The 26,245-nt window shown below is 38.1% G+C and overlaps 1 protein-coding gene across 1 annotated transcript in view; it reads right to left on the bottom strand.

Moving 5' to 3' along the window:
• LOC101437056 (cytochrome P450 2J2-like) overlaps window positions 1–16,578 on the bottom strand; it is a 47,413-nt gene extending 30,835 nt beyond the window's left edge. Inside the window, exons 1-2 of the mRNA XM_004483869.3 lie at window positions 16,196–16,578; window positions 8,585–8,747 (exon numbers count right to left, since the gene is read on the bottom strand). Of these exons, the coding sequence (XP_004483926.2) occupies window positions 8,585–8,747; window positions 16,196–16,405 (373 nt within the window). The 5' untranslated portion in view covers window positions 16,406–16,578. The remainder of the gene's footprint in view (window positions 1–8,584; window positions 8,748–16,195) is intronic.
• Window positions 16,579–26,245: the final 9,667 nt, after the last annotated feature.

The following is a 26,245-nucleotide window of genomic DNA, read 5'->3' as shown; positions in this document are numbered from 1 at the left end:
GTATCCCCCATCACTGACACCCCGCACCGGTGATCCTCCCCTGCCACTGTTGTAACCCAAGAATATCGCCAAATTCAATTAATAGGAAAATGAAATAATAATGATAGGTTTAAACATAGGAAATAAAATATATAAGAATTTAGAGAAACTAAACTAAGAAAAAGTAAAAAAAGTAAAACAAATTGGAGTATTAAAAATGAAAAATATTTTTAAAATATTAAAAACAATTTTTTTGATGTTTTGCCTTTCATCACTGTAATATCTGTAGTCCTCTATGTACAGTGACATTTTCTTCCATTTCTTCTCCAGTGTCTTACTTTTTTCGTTTTGTCTTCAAAGAAGTTTTAGGGCACAATAAAGTCACATACAGAATATAGAGAATTCCCATATAACCAACATCCTCCCCCTTTTTCCCTTTCCCTATTAATGGCCTTTTTACATGTGGATGGTACATTTGCTACAACTGATGTACAAATATTGAAACATGGCTACTAACAATGGTCAATGGTTTACATTATGGTTTACATTTTAAACCATACACTTTTATAAATTTTTGATGAAATTTAACATGGCCTGTATCCATCATTGCAAGATCATGCAGAACACTTCCATTGCCCCCTAATTACCCCCTCTTCCATCTATTCTATTCCTCCCTCCCTCTCCCCTCAGGGCCCATGGCAACCACCAGTCTTCATTCCTTGAAGGACAAGATTCATAGACACTTGCAATGCTGAGGGCTTGACACACTAGTCTGAGTAGACAATGACTTAGAACATACACAGCCTCCTAGAGAACAATGACCCAGCCTTGAAATGTATTGCCACATATGGCGCCATAACTGTGTCTTCACAAGGCCATTTAACTGTTCTATCAATCCAGCTGCTTAAGGATAATGGAGAATATAGTAAGACCAGTGAATTCCATGAGCACGTGCACATCTGCACACATCATTTGCTGTGAATTTGGTTCCTTGATCAGAAGAAATGCTAATCAATGCCACAGTGGTGGATAATACATTTGGTAAGTTTATTGATGGTAGTTTTGGAAGAAGTATTGTGTGCAGGGGAAGCAAACTCATATCCAGAGTATGTGTCTATTCCAGTTAGAACATATTACTGCCCCTTCCATGATGGAAGTGTTTCAATGTAATCAACCTGCCACGAGGTAGCAGGCTGATCACCTTGGGGAATGATGCCATATCAGGGGCTGAGTATGTATCTCTGCTTCTGGCAGATTGGGCACTCAGCAGTGGCTGTAGCCATGTCAGTGTTGGTGAGGGAAAGTCCATGTTGATGAGCCCATGTTTAGCCTCCATCCCTACTACCATGGCCACTTTGTTCATGAGCCCATTGGGTAAGGACAGGAGTGGTTGGGGAAAGAGGCTGTGTGCTAGCCACAGACCAGGTTTTCTTATCCACTTGATTATTAAATTCTTCCTCTGTGGAACTCTGGTGAGCACTCACATGGGACACAAATATTTTCATGTTTTTTGTCCACTCAGAAAGGTTATACACATACCTCTTTCCCAGACCTCTTTGTCACTAATTTTCCAATCATGTTTCTTCCAAGTCCTTGACTATCCAGCTAAACCATTGGCAACAGCCCAAGAATCAATATACAAACACACCTCCAGCCATTTCTCCTTCCAAGCAAAATGAACAACCACGTGCACTGCTTGAATTTCTGCCCACTGGTAAGATTTGCCCTCACCACTGTTCTTCAGGGATGCCCCACAAAGGCGCTATAGTGCTGTAGCTGTCCACTTTCAAGTGGTACCTGAATATTATGCATAACTATCTGTAAACCAGGCTTGAGGTTTCTCTTTCTTAGTCAATTCATTGTAAGGAATTCCCCAAGAGTCCATAGTTATAAGCTGGGAAGGAGAAGGTAATATAGCAGGAGTGGTGACCATGGGTATTTGGGTTACTTCCTCATGTAATTTATTTGTGTTTTTCATGTAACTCCCTTCAGGACCTGCTCAAACCCTATCTCATATATACCACTTTCTTTCATGGCAGAGTGCTGCTATGCATGCCCAACTTCATGGTTTGGTGGATCAGACAATACCCAGTTCATGATAAGAAACTCAGGTCTCATGATAACTTAATAGTTCATGGTTAAGCGTTCAGTCTCTATTAAGGCCCAGGAGCAGACCAAAAGCTGTTTCTCAAAAGGAGAGTTATCTGCAGAGGATGGCAGGATTTTGCTCCAAAATACTAAAGGTTTGCATTCTGGTTACTGGGTAAATGGGCCACAATAGCACACCCAAATGAGAAAATGTGTTGTCTCCAAAAATCCAGAGACCAACTAAGCACTGTGCCTCTTTTTTGGCTGTAGGAAGGGTCAGATGCAACAGCTTATCCTTAATTTTAGAAGAGAAATCTTCACATGTCCCACATCACTGCATGGATGCAGATTTCACTGAGGTGGAAAGCCCCTGTATTTTGGTTGGATTTATCTACCATCCTCTTTCATGAAAATGCCTTACCAATAAGTCTAGAGTCACTGCTATTTCTTGTTCACTGTACAATCAGCATGATATCATCAACATAATGGACCAGTGTGACGTCTTGTGGGACAGAGAGACCATCAAGGTCCCAATGGACAATATTATGACAACGGGCTGGAGAGCTGATATACTCCTGAGGTATATCAGGGGTATATCAAGGGTTTCTGGTAGTCCTTACTAATGGCAATTAATAAAACAGTATTTGCCAGATCAATAGTTGCATACCAGGTATATTAATCAGCCAAAGGGGTGCTGGTGCAAAATACCAGAAATTGGTTGGTTTTATAAAGGGTATTTATTTAGTGTAGGAGCTTACAGATACCAGGCCATAAAGCATAAGTTACTTCTCTCACTGAAGTCTATTTTCACGTGTTGGAGCAAAATGGCTGCCGACGTCTTGCAAGGGTTCAGGATTCCTGGGTTCCTCCCTTCCAGGGTCTTGCTTCTCTCTGGGCCCAGGGTTCCTCTCTTCCTGGGGCTTGCTTCTCTTTCCTCTATAAGCTTACTTCCTGGGGCTCCAGCTTAATGCTTCAGCATCAAAAACCCTCAAATCTCCTTTGCCATGTCTTTTATCTGTGAATCCCCACCCACCAAGGGGTGGGGACTCAATGTCCTAATAACATGGCCCAATCAAGGCCCTAATTATAACTTAATCATGCCCAGGTACAGACCAGATTACAAACATAATCTAATATCTATTTTTGGAATTCATAACCATATCAAACTGCTACACCAAGTATCAGGGAATATGTTGATTTGTTCAAGCAATGATAGTTCATGAGGGAGAGCAGCTGTGATTGGAATCATCTCCTGGTTAGTTTTTGATCATCTACTGTTACCCTCCAAGATCCATCTGTTTTCTGCACAGGCCAAATAGGAAAATTGAATGGGGATGTGGTGGGAATCACTACCTCTGCATTATTCAAATCCTTGATGGTCATAACCCCATTCCAGGAATCTGCAATCCCTCCAGGAATCTGGCATTGCTTTTGATTTACTATTTTGCTAGGTATGGGCAGCTCTAGTTGCTTCCACTTGCCTTTTACTACTATAACAGCCTTCAATCTGCAAGTCAGAGAACCACATGGGGATTCTGCCAATTACTAAGTATATTCCAATTATGCATTCTGGAACTGGGGAAAGAACCACAGAATGGGACCCACTGTAAGATGGATCTGAGCTAAAATTCCACTGATCAGCTGAACTTCATAAGCCCCTACTCTGACTGTTGGACTACACAATATTTGGGTCTCCTGGAATTAAAGTCAATTCTGAGCCAGTGTAGGTCTCTTTGGGAAAGATTAACAGCATACATTTTTGGCAGTGTAATAGGATTCTTCCCCAAGGGGACCTTGGCCTTCCCCTCATTCAAGGGTCTCTGGGACTGTAAATTATCTCGTCTGGGAATTGATTAAGGAGGCATGACTTTGTTTCTGTAATTCAAGTTTGGGTTTTGTTCAATCAACCTAGAACTCTCCTGCTTATGCAGATCAAGTAGGAATTTAGTAGACTGCCTATCTATTTTACTTCTAGGTACCCCATGATATACTGGTGAATGCTATAGCTCTATGTGACTCAGAAAAGATTGCAGCTTTGAGTCTGCTTTTCATTGTAGTAGCCACACCCAACTTGACTTTTGTGATTAAATGCTGCTACTTGGGTTCTACCTCCTCAATATCTGATCATCCCCATAGTGTTTAAGGATTCTAGTTCCATGACAGCAGTTCCCACAGTAATATCTGGACTACAGAGAAGAGCAAACACAAAGCTTTTTAGGGAAGATGGAGTTAATCTTATAAATTCATTCCTCACAGTCCTGGTTAAAGATGTGTCCTCTGGACATTCCTGGTGAATCCATTCTAATATTCCAATCTTTCTAAGCCTTTGGATCTCCTCATCTACAGTTTACCAAGGTAAATTGGGCATCTTGACCTCAGACATTCTAGACCATCTTTTGGTTCATGTTTCACCCAGCCACCTGAGCAAACTGTTTCTAACCCCTTGAGCTATAGCACTGAATCTAGAATCTCTTCTTAGTGGGTACATATCAATAAATTCAGCTTCATCTGACCTTATATTCCTTCCACCATTATTCCATACCCTTAATATCATTCCACACATATTCCCCTGATTTCTGACTATATAAATTGGAAAACTCATGCAGTTCTTTTAGAGTACAGTGTACTTCTCCATGGATCATACTGCATACTTCAACTTTGGGGGGTTTTGTGATTTTACTCTAGTTATAGGTCTTGAAGAAAAGAGGGGTGGTGGGGTAGGTAAGGAGAAGGATTAAAAATGTCTTGCAAGCTATTGACCCCAGGACATTACTTTAAATTTTCATCTGGCATGGCAGGGTTAATCTCTTCAGGTGGGGGTTGGATGACAGACTTCCCAGGGAAGGCTGGAGGGCAGTGCAGGCTTTAGTTTAGCTGGTACCCACCTCAAGTTGGGAGGAGGTCTGAATTCCCTGAGGCAGGCCGGAGGCTGTGTGATACAAGCCTGACATTGTGTGGTCTCCACAGGGCAGACATTACAGGTTTATCTGTCAAAGTCTCAGCAGAATTTAAGGTTTCAATATCCCCACTGATATCATCATCAACCCATATGTCTCCTCAGGGTTCCACTCCTTTCCAATCAATGTCCTCACTTTAATAGCAGACACCCTGAAAGGTTGAGATTTTAGTTTCCATTGTAACTCTGCTACTTGTACAATGAGACTCTGAGTCTGGTTTTCACAGATCTCAAGTCTGCAACGTCAGGAAACAAGATTTTCTTTCAGAGCAAACAGAAACTTTCACATCATTCATGTGGTGTCTAAGTTGCAAGTTTGAAGTCTTTAGTTCATCCCCTTCTTTTGTAACTATATACAGTGTATTTAGAAACAGCCAGCCAATATCATTGTACCATTTAACTCCACAAAACTCTGTTAAGGTGTTAAAAATGCTCTCATCCAGATCCTTGCCTCTTATAAGCACGGAAATAGTCACATCCACTAGTGATATTTTGTGTATTTCTATTGCCAATTCACATCATGGAGTGTCAGTGTCCTCTTGATTATGGGAAAGAGAGTGAATGCCCTTGAATGTAATCAGCATAGATAGCCAATTGCAAAAATCCCAGAACCAATTCATAAATGCAATTTTTAGGATTTTGTTTCTTAAGAACCACCCCTGGCACTAAATGGTATTAGTCAGGGTTCACTAGGGAAGAGAACTGACAAGAGATATCTGTAAATAGTATGAGATTTTATAAAATTTTCTCACTCATCTGTGGGTATGCACAAGTCCAAATTCTGCAGGGCAAGCTGCATACCAGGGGCTCCAAGGAAGGTCCTAGATGAGTTCCCAGTAGACACTGGCTATCTGACTTAGAGCTGGGAATTCTCTCTGAATGCTGAAATCACTTCCCCTTTTAAGGTCTTCAATTGATTGATTCATTCAATGAATGAATGTCATCATTCACTGTTGATGACAATCTCCTTAGTTGATTGTAGATGTAATCAGCCCTCTTTGCAATCAACTCACTGATGATTAAAGTCCATGAGGGAAGTGGACTTGGCCCAATGGATAGGGCATCTGCCTACCACACAGGAGGTCTGCAGTTCAAACCCTGGGCCTCCCTGACCCATGTGGAGCTGGCCCATGCGTAGTGCTGATGCGTGCAAGGAGTGCCCTGCCACGCAGGGGTGTCCCCTGCATAGGGGAGCCCCACGCGTAAGGAGTGTGCCCTGTAGGGAGAGCCGCCCAGTGCAAAAGAAAGGGCAGCCTGCCCAAGAATGGTGCCGCACACATGAAGAGCTGACACAACAAGATGACGCAACAAAAAGAAACACAGATTTCCGGTGCCGCTGATAAGGATAGAAGCAGTCACAGAAGAACACACAGTGAAGGACAGAGAGAGCAGACAACTGGGGGGGAAGGGGAGAGAAATAAATAAAAAATAAATCTTTAAAAATATAAAATAAAATAAAGCCCATGAAATGCCCTTGTATTACAAATAGTGCAGTGCTTGCTTGACCAAACAAATGAACACCATTCCCTGGCTGAGTTGACACATTAGCCTAACCATCATACACAGGTAATACTACATTCTTTTCTGTTTCTATACTCAACTCCTTTTAATATCTGTTGTTAGCTTCCACCATTGCAATAAAATGGTCCTACTTTGTAAAATCAGTGATATTTTAAACCTCATCTTATCTGATCTTTAAGCAACCTAGGACACTTTTTTTCCTGAAATATTCTATTCAAATGGCATCCAGCCATTGTGATAGCATAATCTCCAAACATACCTCATTTCTTTTGCTAGTTCATATTGTTCTATCAAACCCTGAAATAATGAAGTTCTATAAGGTTAGTTCCAAAGTGTCTTATCCTCTCACTCTATATTCTATTTCTGGGAAATCTGATCAACTCCTAAAATTTTAAAACCATCTATTGATAGTGATCATTCTATTTCTGATACTGAGCTATAGATACATTTAAACTACTGCTTGTTTGACTTTGTCAACTTAAATGCATTTCAAATTCAGCATTTCCAAGACTAAATTCAATATTTTCTCCATACAACTTCCCACTCAAACCAAACTAAACCAAACACCTTATCTTCCTTCAGGTGTTCCCGCTTTCCATCACCTACCTAGTTGGTCATCAAACTCAATACCTCTTTTTCCTTCTGTCCTCTCTATATCTAGCTCAATGTGTCTTACTGAATTTATAACCTGAATACCTTGAATCAATGTATCTTCACAGTTACCATGCTTGTCTAATCTACCCTTATTTCTTGTCAATGCCATAATCCTAACTATCATTTCATTAGGCTTTTAAATGAACTGTTCTGCACGTATATTCTTCTTCCCTTAATTCTATTCCTTATCCTGCAGCCTAAATGAATCATAAAAATGTACAATAGAAATATGAAGATTCCCTTCTCTGCTAAAAACCACCCAATATATTCCATTGTTATTAGGATAAAAACCAATAGCCTTAACAAAAACTTGCATGAACTACTCTTGAGCATACTCAGCAACTTCATCTCATGTCATTATCTCTATTTAATCCATGTTCTCTTGCTACACTGGCCACCTTTCAATTCCTCAGGTTCCCTGTTCTTCATCCCATTTCAGCGATTGTCATATGTTATTCCTTCTGCGTGATGGTCCTCCTTTCTATTCATTTTATTAAATAACTTGCCATTTCCTTATGTTAGCTTTTCTGAATTCTCAGAATAGATTAGTTATCTCTAATAAGTGTACCCTGCACTTAATTCCATAGTATTATTGGCATTAAATTTTTATAGAATTAATTGTCACTGTCTCTCTCCCAGAATTGAAGGTAAGGTACATAAGGAATAAAGACATGGACTTCCTCTATTCTACTCATTATTATCTCCCTATTCTGCACAGTGCTTCACAGGGCAGACAATTAAAAAATATAGGGAATGGATATAGAGCAAATGGATAAAATACTTCAGAGATGAATTTCAAAGCACCTATAAAATGGTGCTTTGATAGACATATAGATCTGAGTTTTTTATTTCAGCTTTTAAGTGATTAAATTTCTTTAATAATAATTTTAAATATTCACACCAGCCTGTTCTAATTTGTATTGGGTTGTGTTCAACTGGAAGCCTTGAGACACCCTGTGTGGCATGATCTTGATGACCAATCACAAGAAAATAGAGATAAGAAGAAGGAATTAGATGAGCAGTACAAGGAGGCAAATCCATTGCCAATTTCCTAGGGCAAGAGGTCTAGAATGGGAAAGCAGAAAGAGAGAAGCATGGACTCTTCCTCTGCTATCATTGAGTGATGAGATTACTTGATTATCAAAACATTCATAGTGAGTTCCTACAGGAGAGGAGACTTCTCTCAAATTTCTGACTTTAGTACTGACTCTGTCAAATGCTCTTAGGGGACTTCACATGTGGATAATGGGCATCAACCTTCCTTAAATGGAAGAGGTTTTACAGTGGACCTGGTCTCCAGGGTTTTTGAAGAATTATAATAACAGCACCTTTAACAGAAACTAAGAATATCAAGTACACAAATCTTATGCCAGTCAAGAAACTTACCATTATTCTTTGAAACATGTTTTCGGATAGGAGTCATGGGACGGTTCAAAAAGTTTTGTTCCTGGTGGACAAGGACTTCTTTGATTAAGGGCAATCCTGTTACAGTTACTAAATTCAAGTCACCAAACTGCAGACTAAGGAGGTTCCCATATTTCTTCACAAGCTGAAAAATAGTTACATAGTCACAGGTGAATATGCACATGCCTGTGTGTCAGTAAACTAAGGGTGTGTGTGTGAGTAGCTGGAAGGGCTCGGACTGATGATATTGTGTGTGTGTGTGTATGTATGCATACTTGTTGTCTAATGGGAGTGTTTTACTCTGTCTCTGTTACTCCTCCTCCCAACTAGACTCAAGTTCAATTCACTACAGGATTTGGAAGTTCTTTCTAATATTCAATCAACACGAATTGAGTGAGAACAAATCACAGGTCCCTAGAACAAGTCACTGAGGATATAACTGCAAATAAAATAAACAAAGTCTCTAATCTCCAACATTCTAGAGTCAAGTAAAGGGAGAGAATTCTGTACATCTGGCTCACAAAAAAGGCTTAGTTATATTTATTGAATGTCTGGTATAGCAAACATTAATTTCTTTGTGAATTAATGTATCTGTTTACCCAGAAGAGAATGACTCATCCCCAAACACATGCTAGATAATAGAAAGTTCATTAGAGGGCTGAGGCCCCATATAGAGAAAAGTTGTCTAGCTCTGGAGTTTTATGTGAATTCTGGGTCTGCAGTTCACTAGCTATTGGCTCTTGGAAATGTTGCTTCACCTTTTTTGAGCCTCAGCAACCTAGCTATAAAGAGAGAATTATTCTTTCTCAGAGGTTTCTGTGAGGAAGATGGAGAGCAGTGATGTGAAATACACTTTGTTTTCTGGTTCCCGGCATACTACATCTCCACGAGTCTCTGAGGAATCAATAGACTCTATGTGGAAAGGGATATGAGTTCAAAATCATGGTGACATGATTTTGTGAAAACACAAGTATATGTGGGAGAAAATCACATATGGTAAAAGACAGCCACATTCATTGGGTATGATGTTAAGATTTCATAACAAAAAATAATCCTGAGATGGCTCCAGGACCTTTGCATTTAGTGAAAGTGTAAGAGTAAGGGTGTGGGAGGTCAAAGGAAACTGTGGATGTGTTCATGAGTATGTAAAGTGTACAGGTGAGAATAATGTAGCTTGGATGATAATGCTTGCTCATGAATCAATGTCTCAAACTCAGAAAAGAGACAGTTCTGCCTTAGTAGACACTGCCTCTACCTCTTATTGGGCTGGGTTGTATCTAGCTACAGGCAATGGTATTGAACTGCAGGCAATGGTATCAAAGAGAAGGGTTCCATTTCCTCCAGGTAGCTGTGGCTCTTCCAATCATGTACTTACTCCACCATGGCACATTTAGAACCCAGGACCTATATAATCCCCGACAGAGCACAGACAATAGATTCAGCATTACCAGGTCACCCTACTCCCACATTAAAGACCAAGACTGAATTCAGTCCTTCTATTGCTCCTTTTGCACAGATTTTCCATCAATCTTTGTTTATCTCTAGGACAGTATGTCCTGACTTGCTATTGAAGGCAGTGCCAAGATCCGACCTCTGGTCAATATGCCTCCAAAGTACATGACTGCTTCTAGAAGATTGCAGTAATGAGTCCATATAAATCAATTAGACATTTTTTTTCATCTTGCTGGGTGCTTAGGTGAATGGCTTAGCCTTCCTGACTAGTTTTGAATGTTCAATAAGGGTGTTCAAGTAACAAGTTAAATGACTCAGCTAACAAAGTGATACAATCTAGAATCTCAGCTCATACTCAGAGTAACCTAGCACTCCATAAATGCATACTGAAATGAAATTCTTCCAAGTCCTATCTCCACCTCTCTCTTCTCATGCATATTTTGAGTCCAACCAAACTGATCAAAAACTTTTATAATATGATCAACTGTGTAAACAAGGATAAATCAAATTAATTCTTAGTGCCCTGGTTTCCCAATAATATTTATGATGGTAGTGAAGGCTAACAATTCTTAGTTCAAGCATTATGCTTTACATGACTTAAATGACCCTGAGGCATGTGAAAAGGATCTTCAGGTAGAATATACTTTGTTCCTCATTAAAAAAAGAAAAAAAATACACATTAAGTGAACAAAAGTGGTTAAAAGTGTATCAGAAGGTCTAAACAGTCTTAAAATCAGAAATGAAACTAGAAAAAGAAAGTGTAAAGAATTGAAACAGGAGTTATAAGGTGAAAAATATAACAGGATTCAGGGAATTTCAAAGTGGAAAAATTTGAAATGGAAGGTAAGACAGACAAGACTGAGCCATGATACACAAAAGTTGAGAGAGATTCCAGTTAATCTAAGTTTTCAAACTTAAACAGTAGAACAAAGACATGAAGAGAAGAAAAGGAAAAAAAAAAAAAAAAGAAATGTGTGTACCAATTCATACTTTCACCAACAGTGGGTAAGACGGTCTGTTCCTAGAAACTCTCACCAACCCTGGGTGTTGTGTGTGTGGATGTGCATGTATGCACATGTGCATTAGAATCATTCTGATATGCAAAAACCACATGCAATCTTTATATTTTATTGAGGTTTAATAAATGTTCCATGATCTGCATATTGAATTGCCTCCTTATGTCTTCTAATAATTTTTATATTGGGGTTTTCAACATTTTCTCTTTCATATGTAGAATCTCAAAGCATTATAAAAGAATTATATATTTATTTCACAGATATCTGGAAAGATATATACCAAAGTCCTAACAGACTTGTATTGGTGAGTGTGTTGGGAGGGGCTGGTGAGAAGCAGTGATGAGGGTAGAAGGGATGGGCATGAGGAGTGGTCAGACTCTTTTTCTTTTGCTATACTCTATAATGCAATGAGCACAGATTGCTTTTTTAGTTAAAAGCATGGTTTGCTTTTATTTCCAATGGAATAAAAGAAAAGAAAGAAAATATGTGGGCTGAAGTTTTATAACAGTTGTTCTTACCCTTTTTGGATTCATGGAATCCTTTGAAAATCTAGTGGATATGCTCTCCAACAAAATCCCGTACATATGAATATAGTTAGGCATGAAACTTCAGGTATTCAATAGTTAGTCCCCTACCATTAAGAAACCTGGATTTAAAGGTAGTTCTTGGGGGCGATGCTAGGTGTCTGAGTATAATCTCTGGAAATAAATTCAAGTACAATCCAACAAGTTTTTATGACACTTATAAGAGTTGCAAGGCTTCTTCCTGCTTTGCTATGTTATATGTGGAGGCAGTACAAAGATCACAGGATATAGTGATTTCCTAAGGTATTAAAGTCCCTTGGGAGAGGCTATGTGGATAAACAAATGCATTACAGAAGATAACATATGCTATAGTGCAGGTATAAAGAAACAAAAAAAAGATGAATGTTCACCCCAGATGTCAGAGAAAATTGGTAAGATATGGTAGTATATGAACTAGATCTTAAGTGAAGTTCAGGTTGCCAGCAAAAGGAAATATACTACAACTTTTGGGCCGTAGGAAAAGGATACAGAAATCCTAAGAAAAGAAAATATGGATGTTCCAGGACAAACTATGTAGTGTGGCTGGAATACAGGGTTCATTAGTTAGAGGAGTCAAATATGTGGTAGGTCAAGGGGAGGTAGTGGCAGGGCATGGTGGTGCTACAAGTCTTTAACTTCTCATTCTGGACAAGATTGAGTAAAAACCTTCCATTTTACTTTTCCTCCTAATCACAACCCAAATGGGCACAGACAAAAATAGTCCCAAGAAAAGCCTATTTTCTCTATCTAGCCAAAGGATCTGGAAAAGTATAGCACAAAGGAGCTGAAGCCTTTTAGTCCTTTTATCTGCCTGTTCTTGAGGCAAAAAACATGAAAAATGTTGTGGTATACGCCCACCCTATGGGAGCTGCCATACCAAGGTGGTTCTCCGCATGGAAGAAACTATGGAATAAACTCTAACTTCCACACATGCCCTGCAATAAGGAGACTCCCTGGAGGAGTTAGGGCTAAGCGGACTTAGAAAGTCTATCCCTCTTCTTCAGTAACAAGCCAGGTGCCTCTTTCTCATTAAGTCTGTGGACAGAACTCTGACTTCTAGCCCTCTTGCAGTAAGAAAGAGGCTCATTTACCTGGAGGAGTCAGTGGACAGTATGCTGTCTGCTGTACCAACCATTCTTCTTTCTAATCTGCACTGATGAGACTGTGGGAAAGATTCCTATCATTTGGGTAACAAATAAGAGAAGCAGACTAGAATAGCATTATACAGATGTTACACCTACAGTCACATTTGAACCACAGACCACAAAAGTATGCAGGTTGACTACCTGCAAAATATAAGATTTATAGCATCCAGAGTCTTATAATATACAAAATGACCAGAAATCAGTTCAAAATTATTCATCTTCCTGAAAACCAAGAAAACCTAGATGTGAATAAGGAAATCAACAGAAACCAGTACTGAGATGACACAGATATTGGAAATATTGGAAAAGTATTTTAAAGCATCTATCATAAACATGTTCCATCAAGCAATAATGAACACTTTTGAGAAAAAAGGGAAAACTAGAAAATCTCAAAGAAATAAAGAACATAGATAACCAAGAGAAATTTTAGAACAAAAATGGTAATAATTCAAAGAAAAATCTCAGGGGATGAGCACAGTAACAGGGTATTAATGATAGAGGAAGCAGTGAACTTGAGGACAAATTAATAGAAACTATCAAATCTGAACAACACAGAGAAAAGAGATTGACCTGTTGTGTAATAACAGAAGATTGTACTAATGCCATTCAAGTTCAAGAGTCCCATGAGAGGGAAAATAATGTTGGGTGGAAAGTATGTGAAGTAATAATGACTGAAAATTTCCAAAATTTGAAAAAAATTCAACTTGTGGATTCAAGAATTTGAGTAGACCCAAAGGAAGATAAACACAAAGAAATTCACTCCAAAGAAGATAAACACAAAGAAATCCTGACCAATACACATCACGATCAAACTTCTGAAAACTAAAGACATTATCTTTTGAAATCTTGAAATCATCTCAAGATTTCAAAAAATCTTGAAATCATCTCAAGATTTCAAAAAATCTTGAAAGTAGTCAGAAAAAAACACATCTTGAAATCAGTCACTATTACCTATAGCAGACAACAAATCAAATGACAGAAGATTTTTCATCAGAAACCATGAAGGCCAGTAGAAAGTAGCAAAACACTTTTAAGTGTTGAAAGAAAGAAGCTATCAAACCAAAGTTCTATATCCAGTGAAATTATATTTCAAAAATAAGTGTAAAATAAAGACATTTTCAGATGAAGAAAGTTAAAGGAACTTTTTTCCAGAAGACTTGCTCTAAAACAATAGCAAAGAAAGTTATTCATATAGGAAGGAAATGATAATGGTGAGACACTTGGAACTAGGACACTTGGAGCCTCAAGAATGAAGAAATAGCAAAAGGGAAAATAAATTGGTATAGACAATAGACTATTTCCTCTTAACTTTTAAATGTCATTTTGACAGTTAAAAACAAAAATTACAATATTGTCTAATGTGGTTTTCAATATATTTAGAGGTAATATTTAAGACACTTTTATCATAAAGGAGAAACTGTGAAGAAACCTACATTTGGCAAGTTATAAATATATACATATATATTCAACTTTAAGTGGTAAATGTCGGTACTAATGGGCTGAAATAAGCTATGAATATATACAAAAATCTTGAGTAACGCTAAAAAAAAAAACTAAAGAGAAATACTCTAAGACACCACAGATAAATAAAAATGGAACTCTTAAAAAAGAATTTAAGTAACTCACAGAAAGATAGGAAAGGAGAAACAGCGAGCAGCAAAAAAGAGAGAAAACAATAAAATAACAACAAAATGGCTAATTAAAGCCTAATAAATCAATAATTACATTAAATATCAATGGCCTAAATACATTAATTAAAAGAAAAAGATTGGCAGAATGAATTTTAAAAATGAACTACACACTTTTTATAAGAAATCCATTTCAAATATAATGATTTAAATATGTTTAAAGTAAAAGGATGGATAAAATATACCATGCAAATACTAATAAAAAGAAAGCCTGAGTGGCTGTATTAATAGCATATAAAGTAGAGTTCAGAGCCAAGAAAATCACCAGGGACATTACATCATGAAAAAAGGGTCAATTAACCAAAAGGATAACAACCTTTATGCATAGGAACCAAACAACAAAGTTGCTAAATACATGAAGGAAAACCAGATAGAACTGAATAGAGAAATAGATAAATCTATATTTGTGGCAGGAGACTTAAACACATCTTTCTCAGTAACTGACAGAATGAACAGACAAAAAGTCAGCAAAGGATATATAACTGGATAACAGCATTGACCAAAAAGATCTAACTGAAATTTATAGAATACTTCACCCACCAACAGCAGGATACACATTTTTTTTTTCAAACACACATGGGTCCTCCATCAAGATAGACCATATCTTGGGTCATAAAATAAACTTTAATAAATTTAAAAGAATTGGAATCATACAAAGCATTTTCTCTGAAGACAATGGAATCAAACTGGAACACAATGACAGAAAGATAATGGGAAAAATCTCCAAACCCTTGAAAATTAAACAACATACTTCTAAAACAAGGGAATGATTATAGAGGCATACCTTTAAAATTTTGTCAGCTTAATTGCTTATTCTGTCAGCTTAATTGCCAGTTGTGAATTTCTCCCTGAAAGTGATGAGTCATTTGTACTTGAGTAATGTAAATCCATGTTTAAACTAGGCCAGGTGTTTGCAGGGAAAGTGAATAATATTTGTTGAACCTCCCTAAAAGCTATGCTAATGATACCCATTAACTATTTTAATTAATCTTTATAACCATTTACCATAGTGTTGACTCTTAGCTACATACCTGTTCTGATGTGTCTACAGGGATACCAGCTGAGGATTCTTGAGAAAGTGTTGTACATGGGAGAGAACATTAAAGAATTTAGTGGCCAGAGTTGGGGAGCCTTGGAAGGAGATGAGAATAAAGCAGTGAAAAATAGATTAGGTCAAGAAGGGCTTCAAGTGGCTTGGTAAGATGTCTGAACTATGAGAATCTACATGAGTCACTGAAAATCTTGATGCAGGGGAATTACAGATTTAGATTACAACTTTTGTGAGAGCATTTAAGGGAAAAGAGGCTGAAGGTGAGAAGCTCAGTCAGTGTGGGGGTGGCAGTAATTCTCTCCAAACGTGGTGAGAATTTAGGAAATATCATCACCAGTTTACACATGGAAAATGGAACCTCCAAGAAGGAATATACAGCATATTTTCAAGATGTTTTTCAAAGTAGTAGTGTTATAGGTGACAAAGCAGTGTTTAACAAAATAACATAATAAATGAGTTAAGGAAAGTAACATGTCTAGCACACGTAAATAGTAACCATTTAATGATATAAAAGGCAAGGTAGAATAATTCCATTTAGCTGAGGAAAATGAGCCTCAAAGTGGGTTTTACCCAGGTTACCAGCTTCAGCTGCAGAGCCACCCAAACCCTTCCCCCACGGCCCCGGTTGCCCTTTGCCCTGCAGGTTCAGGCCAGCCCGGCACCTCTGCCTGCGCCTACCTGCTGAAGCTTCAGGTGGGGCTGCTCAAAGCCCAGTTGGCAGAAGCTGCCTATGAAGGGCAGGCTCCAGGGCCCAGGAGGGTAGTTCTTTGGGCGCCGCCTTTTGAGGAAATCAGCAATGAACAGAAAGGCGAAGGCACCCAGCAGGACAGTCCTGAGACGCAACCCTGCCCAGAGGGCGGCCGCCAGGGAACCTAGTGCCGCGAGCATGACTGGAATGCTGGTCGGCTTATCCGCGGTGGGAGCGAGACTGTCATGAACAGTCTCTTCCGCTTGCTCCCAGGCAGAAACTTCCTCTCCCCACCGCCCCTAGGTGACACCCCTACAGCAGCGTCTCGCCCCACCGAACCCGCTCCTTCCGCGTCCCGCGCCCCGCTCCGCCCCGCCCGGAGCCGCCCCTCCCAGCCGAGCCGCCCCTCCCAGCCGAGCCGCCCCTCCCAGCCCAGCCGCCCCTCCCAGCCCAGCCGCCCCTCCCAGCCCAGCCGCCCCTCCCAGCCGAGCCGCCCCTCCCAGCCGAGCCGCCCCTCCCAGCCGAGCCGCCCGCGGGAGGACAGACCTGGACCGCGCTGGGCAGGCGGCGGGCGCTGGATTCCTCAGGGATCCGGTACTGAATCCCGGGAGATGGTCTTGGAAAAGGCCAGGCTAGGGGCTTTTCTTTTCTGTTTGAAGATGCAATTTTCTCTGAAATCCTTAGTGCTCTTGAGTTTGTGGTTTTAATGCAAGTCAGCGAGAGCAACAGAAGTTGGTTTCCTTATTTCTCAGTCATCTCCTCACACAGTTAGTTATTGGTAAACAGTTTGATAGCGGCAGCTGACATTCTTGGGCTGTTACTATACACGAGCAGGCAAGTTAGTCTCTTTACATAAATTATTTCATCCGCACAAAATTGTGCGGTGGATGCTCTTGTTAGCCCGGTGTTGCAGTTGAGAAAACTGAGAAACAGGTCAGGATTAAATAAGTGATGAAAAAATGAATCTCTCAGGCTGTAAACCTCTCAGGGGTTTGTTGCTAGATTAACCAAGGTCTTGTATTTGAAAAGAGTTCTGAGGATTAAAAGCAAAACTCCTAGGATGGAGCATATTTCAGAAAGTTGTTGTAGGAATTCATTTTAGGTCTTGTTCTGCCTTTTGATTCTCCTCCTTTAACGTCCCAAGCCAGTGTTAGGCCTCCAATTTCCAGTCTTTCCTGCCATCCTGTGACCCCTTGTATCTAACTGTGAGATACTCAAAACATGCAGAATAGTTCTGGAATGCTACAGCACTCGTACTCAATATCCGAAAACATATTCTGCTTAAAATCTTGTATAAAAAGAAAATATACACTAAAACAGAATTGAAGTCTCTTATTTACCTTCCAAAACGCAAAGGGAGTTACTAATCAGAGCTTAGTTTGTATCTTTCCAGTACATATTTCCTGTTTTACTAGAGTTGTTATACGTCCTTACAATTTTTCTGATATTCATATAAATGTTATTTTTTACAGACTTATTCTACAACCTGTTTTTTTTTTCCACTCTGTTAAGGCTTGAGATCTATCCAGATTGTTAAATGTGGCTCTAATTCACTCATTTTAACAGCAGTGTAATCCTCTATCACTGCAATACTATTTATTTACCCATTCCCAAATTAATGTACATTTAGAATTGTTATCTCCCTCCTTCCCATTTTGTTTGCATTAGAGCAATGCTGTAGGAACAAACAGCAGTATAAGGAGCTGTGCAGATCTTCCCAGCAAAACACCCTAACAGTTGAAAATTATTTTTTTTAAAGCCAACCGTTATATGTATCTAAATTTTCCAAAGGGCATGCAGCAAATGATGAAACTTTTATTCAAGACAATCTACTAAGTATCTATAGTAACAGCAAGAGCATACTGCATTTGCATGATAACCTATTTCCTCTCTGTACCCTCCTCCTCGGTGTAATGGAAGCTGAATGCTGGACTAGCATAGCCAAGACATGGGTTCCCTTATCCGCAACTCTCAGTTGAAGGCTACTGAATCTCTGAGGGAGGGAAAGCCTACCAGCATTTCATACGGGCACCCTGCCCGCCCCCCCCAACCCCTCCCCCCCACCCCCCACCCACAACTCCATGCTGCACTGACTCTATTCTAGGCAAGGACAGCTGAGAGGTTTAGGGATCACTTATCCACCCAGCTCTCTTAGTAGGGTGAGTTACCTCTGGCCTGCAGGCTGAGACTGATGGGACACCAGTGACCTCCCGTTCACTCTTTGGACAGAGATCCTACATCAGGAGAAGCAAGCCAGGAAGACCAGAGGCTACGGCCCCTGCCCAGGGCCAACTCACAAAGAAGGAGTGCTAATCCAAGAGAAGTGGACAATTGTCCATACCCTCAGCTCTGGAGTAGTGTCACAGAGGTTTTGGTCAGGGGAAGAGGCAAGCCATAAGAAAACAGAGATCTGAAGCTCTCCTCAAGGGAACTGACTTTAACAGAAATGGAGTGTGGGAAGTTTAGGCATAAAGGAGCACTTGCAAACATGGAGATTTGGGTGGTAAGCAACTAAAAGGAGACTGATAACTCCATGAGAGCAATAATCTGTACCATAAATTAGCTAGAAATTTACCAGAGACAACCAAAAAAAGAAACAGCTAAGAACACCCCTCCTGGGTTTAGAACAAGCATCAAATCTGCCACCAAGATGATACAATGGTAGGACAGGCAGAGGGAGGGCATTCCCATTCCAGAAGGAAAAAATTGGATGGAAAAGAGGGATCATTGTTCCCAAAGAAGTCCAAAACCAGCAAGGTGAACTCCACAAAATTTGTAGGTCTAGCTTTTCAGTTCTTCCGTCATTATCCCTCACCCTTAATATTCATTCCTGCATATATTCCCCTGATATCTGTCTGTATAAAGCAGAAGAAGTTCATACAGTTCTTTTGATTGTAGCATACCTTCCATGGGTTAAACTTCATATCTCACCTTTTAGGACCTGCTAAGACTTCAGTGTAGTTATGGTCTGGATGCAAAGAGAAGTGGTGGATGGGTACTGAGAGGAATTAGTAATGTTTTGCAAGTCAGCCAGTGCAGTGGATTCCATTACAGATTTGTCTGTTGAAACAGAGGTAATCTCAGACAGGAGTGGAGGGGCTAACTTCCTAATTGGAAGCTATTACAGGTTTATCTGCCAAAGACAACTTAGCAGAATTTAGGAAATCAATGTCTCTTCCCTCATCATGATCTGTTCAGAGGCCCCTTTCCAACTTTTTAGTCTCCTTTAAAAATTAATTTTATTTTAAATACCCTTCAACTACCAAGCAAGCATTCCTACTTCCTCTTTCCTCCCATCCCCTTGTAACCTCTAATCTGCTTTGTATCTCTGTGAATTTGCAAGACATATCTTAAAAGTGACATCATACAGTATTTGTCTTTATGTGCCTTGCCCATTTCACTGAGCATAATGATTTAAGATTCTTCCATGTTAACGCATGTGTCAGAACTTCTTTCTTATGTCCAAATAATATTTTATTGGATATATGTACTACATTTTTTATTCATTCATTTGTTGATGAACACTTGGATTGTTTCTCCATTTTGGCTATTGTGAATAATATTGTTATAAATGTTTGTGTATAAGAATCTGTATGAGATGCAGTTTTCACATTCTTTGGATATTTACCTGGTCTATATTTAACTTTTTAAGGAACTCTTTTTTTTTTTTAAAGATTTATTTTTTTTTTTAATTGACTTTGTAATAATATTACATTAAAAATATATATGTGAGGTCCCATTCAACCCCACCCCCCCACCCCACCTCTCCCCCCCCAACAACACTCGTTCCCATCATCATGACACATCCACTGGATTTGGTAAGTACATCTTTGGGCACCTTTGCACCTCATAGACAATGGTTCACATCATGGCCCATACTCTCCTCCATTCCATCCAGTGGGCCCTGTGAGGATTTACAATGTCCGGTGATTACCTCTGAAGCACCATCCAGGGCAGCTCCATGTCCCAAAGACGCCTCCACCTCTCATCTCTTCCTGCCTTTCCCCATACCCATCGTCCACCATGTCCACTTTTCCCAATCCAATGCCACCTCTTCTATGTGGACATTGGATTGGTTGTGTCCATTGCACCTCTATGTCAAGAGGAGGCTCAGATTCCACATGGATGCTGGATGCAATCCTCCCATTTTCAGTTGTAATCACTCTAGGCTCCATGGTGTGGTGGTTGTCCTTCTTCAACTCCATCTTAGCTGAGTGTGGTAAGTCCAATAGATCAGATTGTAGGTGCTGGAGTCTGTTGAGGCTCAGGACCTGGCTATCACATTGTCAGTCCAGAGATTCAAATCCCCTAAATATATCTTAAACCCCAACATTAACTGCACCTCCAGCACATTAGCATGAAAGTCTTAAAAAGGGAGATCCCATTTGAGTCCAGATTCATCACACATAAACACCATTTCCAAAGAGGGGCCATCTGCCCTGGTAGTTAACCCCATCGGCCATGACCATAACTCCCATGGGTCTCTTTAGCCCTCAAAGGAACCAATATCTGGGGGTTGTATCTGCTTTATCTGTCTCTCTGACTCTGCTCAGTTGTGCATGAGGGCAATCCTTCTGCCAGCCTCCAGACTCTTTTTTAGAAACTCGTAGCCATATAAACTCATTTCTCCTTTCCATTTCCCCCTTACTTTAGGTCAAACAGCATTTTAAATTCATGGTATTTTATGTAGACATGGATATTCTGCTGATCCGCATTGAACCTTCCATATAAGGTCATTTTCCAGTTGCATCATCAGTTGGTAGTTGATAGTGGTCCCTCGTTGCCAGGGAGGCTCATCCCCGGGTGTCATGTCCCACGCTGGGGGGAAGGCATTGCATTTACATGCTGAGTTTGGCTTCGAGACTGGCCACATTTGAGTACCATGAAGGCTGACAGGAGGAAATTCCCAGGCACAATGTTGCTCTAGGCCTTGTTCTTATTTTAGTTTTATCAGCTCACAAGCATAGTCATTAGCATCAGGGGCTCACTGTTGAACCCTCACTCCCTCCCGGTCCCCGCCACTGTACCTGGGAGACTGTCGCTGCTCCCCTAGAGACCACGACAGAGCACCACTGGCCAGGAACCCAGTACCCCCCCTGCTGTGGTTTTTAATTGTTGCCACTATGAGTATATCCAAACATTACCATGCACCCTGGACATATGTTCTGTACAGCTCCCTGTCAGCCATATATCACCTGTCATTGGTATTTAAGGAACTCTTATTACTTTCTTCAATGGCTGCACCATTTTGAATTCCCAGTAGCAATGCACTGGAGTTCTAGTATTTCTTCATCCTCTCCAACACTTGTTATTTTCCATTATTTAAGATAATAATTATCCTTGTGGGTCTAAAGTGGAATCTCATTATGGTTTTGATTTGCATTTCTCTAATGGCTAATAATGTCAAACATCTCTTCATATGTTTATTGGCCATTTGTATATCTTTTATTGGACCTGTGCCTATTCAAGTCCTTTATTAATTTTTGAATTGGGTTCATTTTTTATTGTTGCATTGTAAAAGTTCTTCATATATTTTGGATATTAGGCCTTTATTTAATATATGACTTACAAGTCTTTTCCCCCAGATATTAGGCTATCTTTCCACTCTCTTAATAGTGTCCTTTATGCACAAAACTTTTACATTTTGCTGAAGTAGAATTTATTGTTTCTTTTGTTGCTCATTATTTTGATGTCATATCTAATAATTCACTGCCAAATCCTAGGTCATAATAATTTGTCACTATTTTATCTTCTAATCATTTTATAGTTTAGCTCTTGTATTTAGGTTCTTGATCCATTTTGAGTTTATTTTTTAGATTGTGTAGGGGTCAAAATTCATTCTTTTGCATATTCATATCCAGTTGTCCTAGTAGCATTTGTTGAAGAGATATTTTCTACCCATTTAATGGTCTTGACACCCTGTTTGAAAATCAATTGAGCATAAAAGAATGAATGTATATCTGGACTCTCAATTCTATTCATTGGTCTATCTGTCTATCTTTATACAAAACCACACTGTTTTGACTACTGTAGCTTAGTAGTACAATTTGAAATTGCAAAGTGTGAGTCTCTCAAAATTTTTTTTTCTCTTTCAAAAGTGTTTGACTATTGAGGCCTCTTGCTATTGTATTTAAATTTGATAATCAGCTTTTCCATTTCTGCAAAACTTAGTGCTGGAATTTTGACAGGGGTCTCACTGAATCTGTAAATCATTTTGATTATACTGATATCTTAATTATGTTGTCTTCCAACCCATGAACACAGGATGTCTTGCCATTTATTTAGGTCTTCCTTAAATTCTTTCAGCAATATTTTGTAGATGTCAGTGAGAAAGTCTTATAAACTTGGCTAAATTTATTCCTAGATGCTTTATACTTTCAGATGCTATTGTATATAGAATTGTTTTCTCAATTTCCTCTTCAGATATTTTGTTGGTAGTGTAAGGAAACACAACTGATTTTTGTGTAATCTTACATTCTGCCACTTTGCTGAAATCATTTATTAATTCTAGTAGTTTGCTTTTGATTTCTTTGTTTTTTTCTGCATATATGAATCTGTCATCTGAAATTAGAGATAATTTTACCTCTTCCTTTACAACTTGAAAATGTTTTCTTTCTTTTTCTTGCCTAATTGCTCTGGCTAGAATTTATGTACAATATTAAATAGCAATGGTGAAAGTGGACATCGTTGCATTTTTCTGATCTTAGGGGAAAAGATTTTAGTCTTTCATCATTCAATATTATGTCAGCTGTGTGTTTTTCATAAGTAGTGTTTATAATTTTGAAGAAGTTCCCTTTTTTCCCTAGTTTTCTGAGTATTTTTTTTAAATCAAAAATTGTGTTGGGTTTTGTGAAATGCCTTTCCAGTATCTATTGAGAAATTTACATGGTTTGGTTTCTTTGTTCTGTTTATGTGGTATGTCATATTTATTAATATTCATTTCTTGTATACTTGCATTGTTTTTATATTATTTTCTTTTTCTTATTTGCTTTATTATTTTTCTGCATTTTTTGTTATCTTTATTGTTTTGCATTGTTTTTAATATGCTACTGGATTCATTTTTTCAAATTTTGTTAGTGATTGGTACATCTATATTTATAAAAGAGATTGGTCTGTAATTTTCTTTTCTTGTGCTATCTTTATCAAAATTTGGTATCAAGCTATTGCTGACCATATAGAATGAATTAGGAAATATTCTCTCTTCTTGAATACTTTGGAAGAATTTGAGAAGTATTGGTGTTAATTTTAAAAATATTTAGTAGAATTTACCAGGAATCTATCTAGTCCTGGACTTTTATTTGTTGAAAGGTTTTCCTTTTTAATTAATTTTCATTACTTGTCATTGCTTTTTTGAGGGCTTCTGTTTCTTCTTCAATCAATGTATGCAAATTGTGTATTTCTAAGTGTTTTTCCATTTCATCTAATTTTTTGTGTATAGTTTTACATAATATTCTCTTCCATCTTTAAGTTCATTAGTGATATCACAGATTTTATTTATGATTTTAGTTATTTTTCTTTACAGTCTGGTTATTTGTTGTTTTCATTGATTTTTTTTTAGCACAAACTTTATTTTGTTGATTCTCTCAATTGTGTTTCTATTTTCTATTTCCTTCTCTCTAGTCTTAATTCTTTCTTTCCTTCTGCTAACTTTGGGTTTACTTTCCTCTTCTTTTTCTAGTTCCTCAATATGTGAGGTTGTTATTAATTTGAGTTATTTTTCTTTTTTAATACAGGGATTCAGAACTATAAATTTCATTTTGAACATTGCCTTTGCTACATCCCATACATCTTGATATGTTATGTCTTTGTTTTCACTCATCTCTAAGTGTTTTGCAATTTCCCTTGTAATTTCTTCTTTAAGCCTATGGTTATTAAAGAGTGTCCTGTTAATTTCCACATATTTATGAATTTTCCAGATTTCCATCTTTTACTGAATCCTAGTTCCTTTCCATTTTTGGTTGGAGAAATTACTTCATATTGTTTCAACATTTTAAAATTTACTGAGACTTCTCTTGTGCCTTAATATATGGAGAATGGCCCATGTGTAATATATAATAATATGTATTTGGCTGCTGTTGAGTGAACTGCTTTATATAAAACTGTTAGATCTATAGGTTTATAATGTTGTTCAGGTCCTCTATTTCATTGTTGATCATCCGTCTTGATGTTCTATCCTGTATTGAAAATAGTATATTGGATCTCCTGTTATTACTGTAGAATTTGTTTTTCTCACTTCAGCTTTGTGTTTGCATCATATATTTTGGGACCCAATCATAGATGCATATATGACTAAATTTTTATAGATTGTTCTTGAATTGACTATTTTATCAGTATATAATGTCCTTCTATGTGTCTTATACTTGATTTTTACTTTCAGACTTTTTGTCTAATATTAGTATAGCCACATTTGATGTCTTTTTTTTTTTTTTCTATTTGCATGTGATATTTTCCCTTCTTTCAGTTTCAATCTGTTTTTGTCTTTAAATCTAAGAAGAGTCACTTGTTAGTTGGGTCATACTTCTTTATCCCTTGTGGCAATGTTTGTCTTTTATTGGAGATGGTAATTCATTTACATTTAGTGTAATTAATGATAATGCCAGACTTCTACCAGTTTGCTATTTGTCTTTTCTAAGTCTTGCTACTTTTTCATTCCTTTCTCCTTAATTGCCCTTCTATTTGTTTAGATGATGTTTATAATGGGCCATTTTGAATCACATCTCATTTGCTTTTTTTTTCATAATTAGAGAATTTATGGGTTTACAGAACAATCATTCATAAAATAAAGGATTCCCATGCATAGCACCATCACAAACACCTTACATTGGTGGGGAACATTTGTTACACTTGATAACACATTTTTATAATTCTACTGTTAATTTAAAATGATGGTTTAACTTAGAGTTCACTGTTTTTGTAGTGTAGTTCCATTTTTTAAAAAACAACTGTTACCAAATATACATTGTAAGGAGTGTGAAATGGTATCTCTTGCCATTTTATTTCGCATTTCCTTGATGACCAATGATGCTGAGCCTTTTTTCATATGCTTTTTGGCCATTTGTATATCTTTTTTGGGGAGATGTCTACTCAAGTCTTTTGCCCATTTTTTAATTGGGTTGCTTGTCTTTTTGTTGTTAAATTGAAGGATTTCTTTATATATTCTGGATATTAAATCCTCTTTGGATATGTGGTTTCCAAATATTTTGTGGGATGTTTTATTTCCATGATAGCATTCTTTGGGGGACAGAAGGTTTTACTTTTAATGAGGTACCATTTATATATTTTTTTCTTTCATTGTTTGTGCTTTGGGTATAAAGCCTAATAAACCATCTAATATATCCTGAAGATACTGTCTGCTGAGATCAGCTCAGCGTTAGGTTGGCTTGAAGGGAAGACAATGTAGAACTTAAAGAAATAAAGGACTGACAGAAAGACACAAGAGAGCTTCTGGAACTGAGAGCCTCAACCCTAGTTTCCACATCTTATTTATTGGAAATGACCAAGCAGCTGTTTGCTATTAGAACTGCAACATTATCTACAATAATAGGGAATAACTGCAACATCTACAATAGAACAGGTGTAACATTTACAATAAGGAACAGGTAAGCCAGTTTCTCATAACATTTCCCCCTTCTTATTTTTTGCAAAGTCTACACAAATGACATTTCATTGATTAACAAAGCTTCCTGCATGATATTTTCACTTTTAGGTTTGAACAATACTCATTAAGTTTTTTCCTCAATATATTCAATCCCAGGATTGTTCAAACTTTAAACAAGAGATTTACATCAAAGTACATTTATATATCACTTACAGTTCATCAAATCACTTAAGTATACAATATGTTTCATTATTAAAGTTCTGATTAGTATTCAAGCATTTCATACATAATCCATAACTACTGTAGATTATACAACAACAAACAATAAGACTTCGAATTAGCAGACATTTAATGAATAGACTTTCATTTTTCATGGGCTTAAAATTCCCAACCGGCAAGGCTATATAGGTGAGTACTCAATATTAATGCTGGCCACATCCAA

Source organism: Dasypus novemcinctus, chromosome 9, assembly GCF_030445035.2.
Source record: "Dasypus novemcinctus isolate mDasNov1 chromosome 9, mDasNov1.1.hap2, whole genome shotgun sequence".
NCBI lineage: Eukaryota > Metazoa > Chordata > Mammalia > Cingulata > Dasypodidae > Dasypus > Dasypus novemcinctus.
This window is presented reverse-complemented; position numbering and strand designations above follow the sequence as displayed.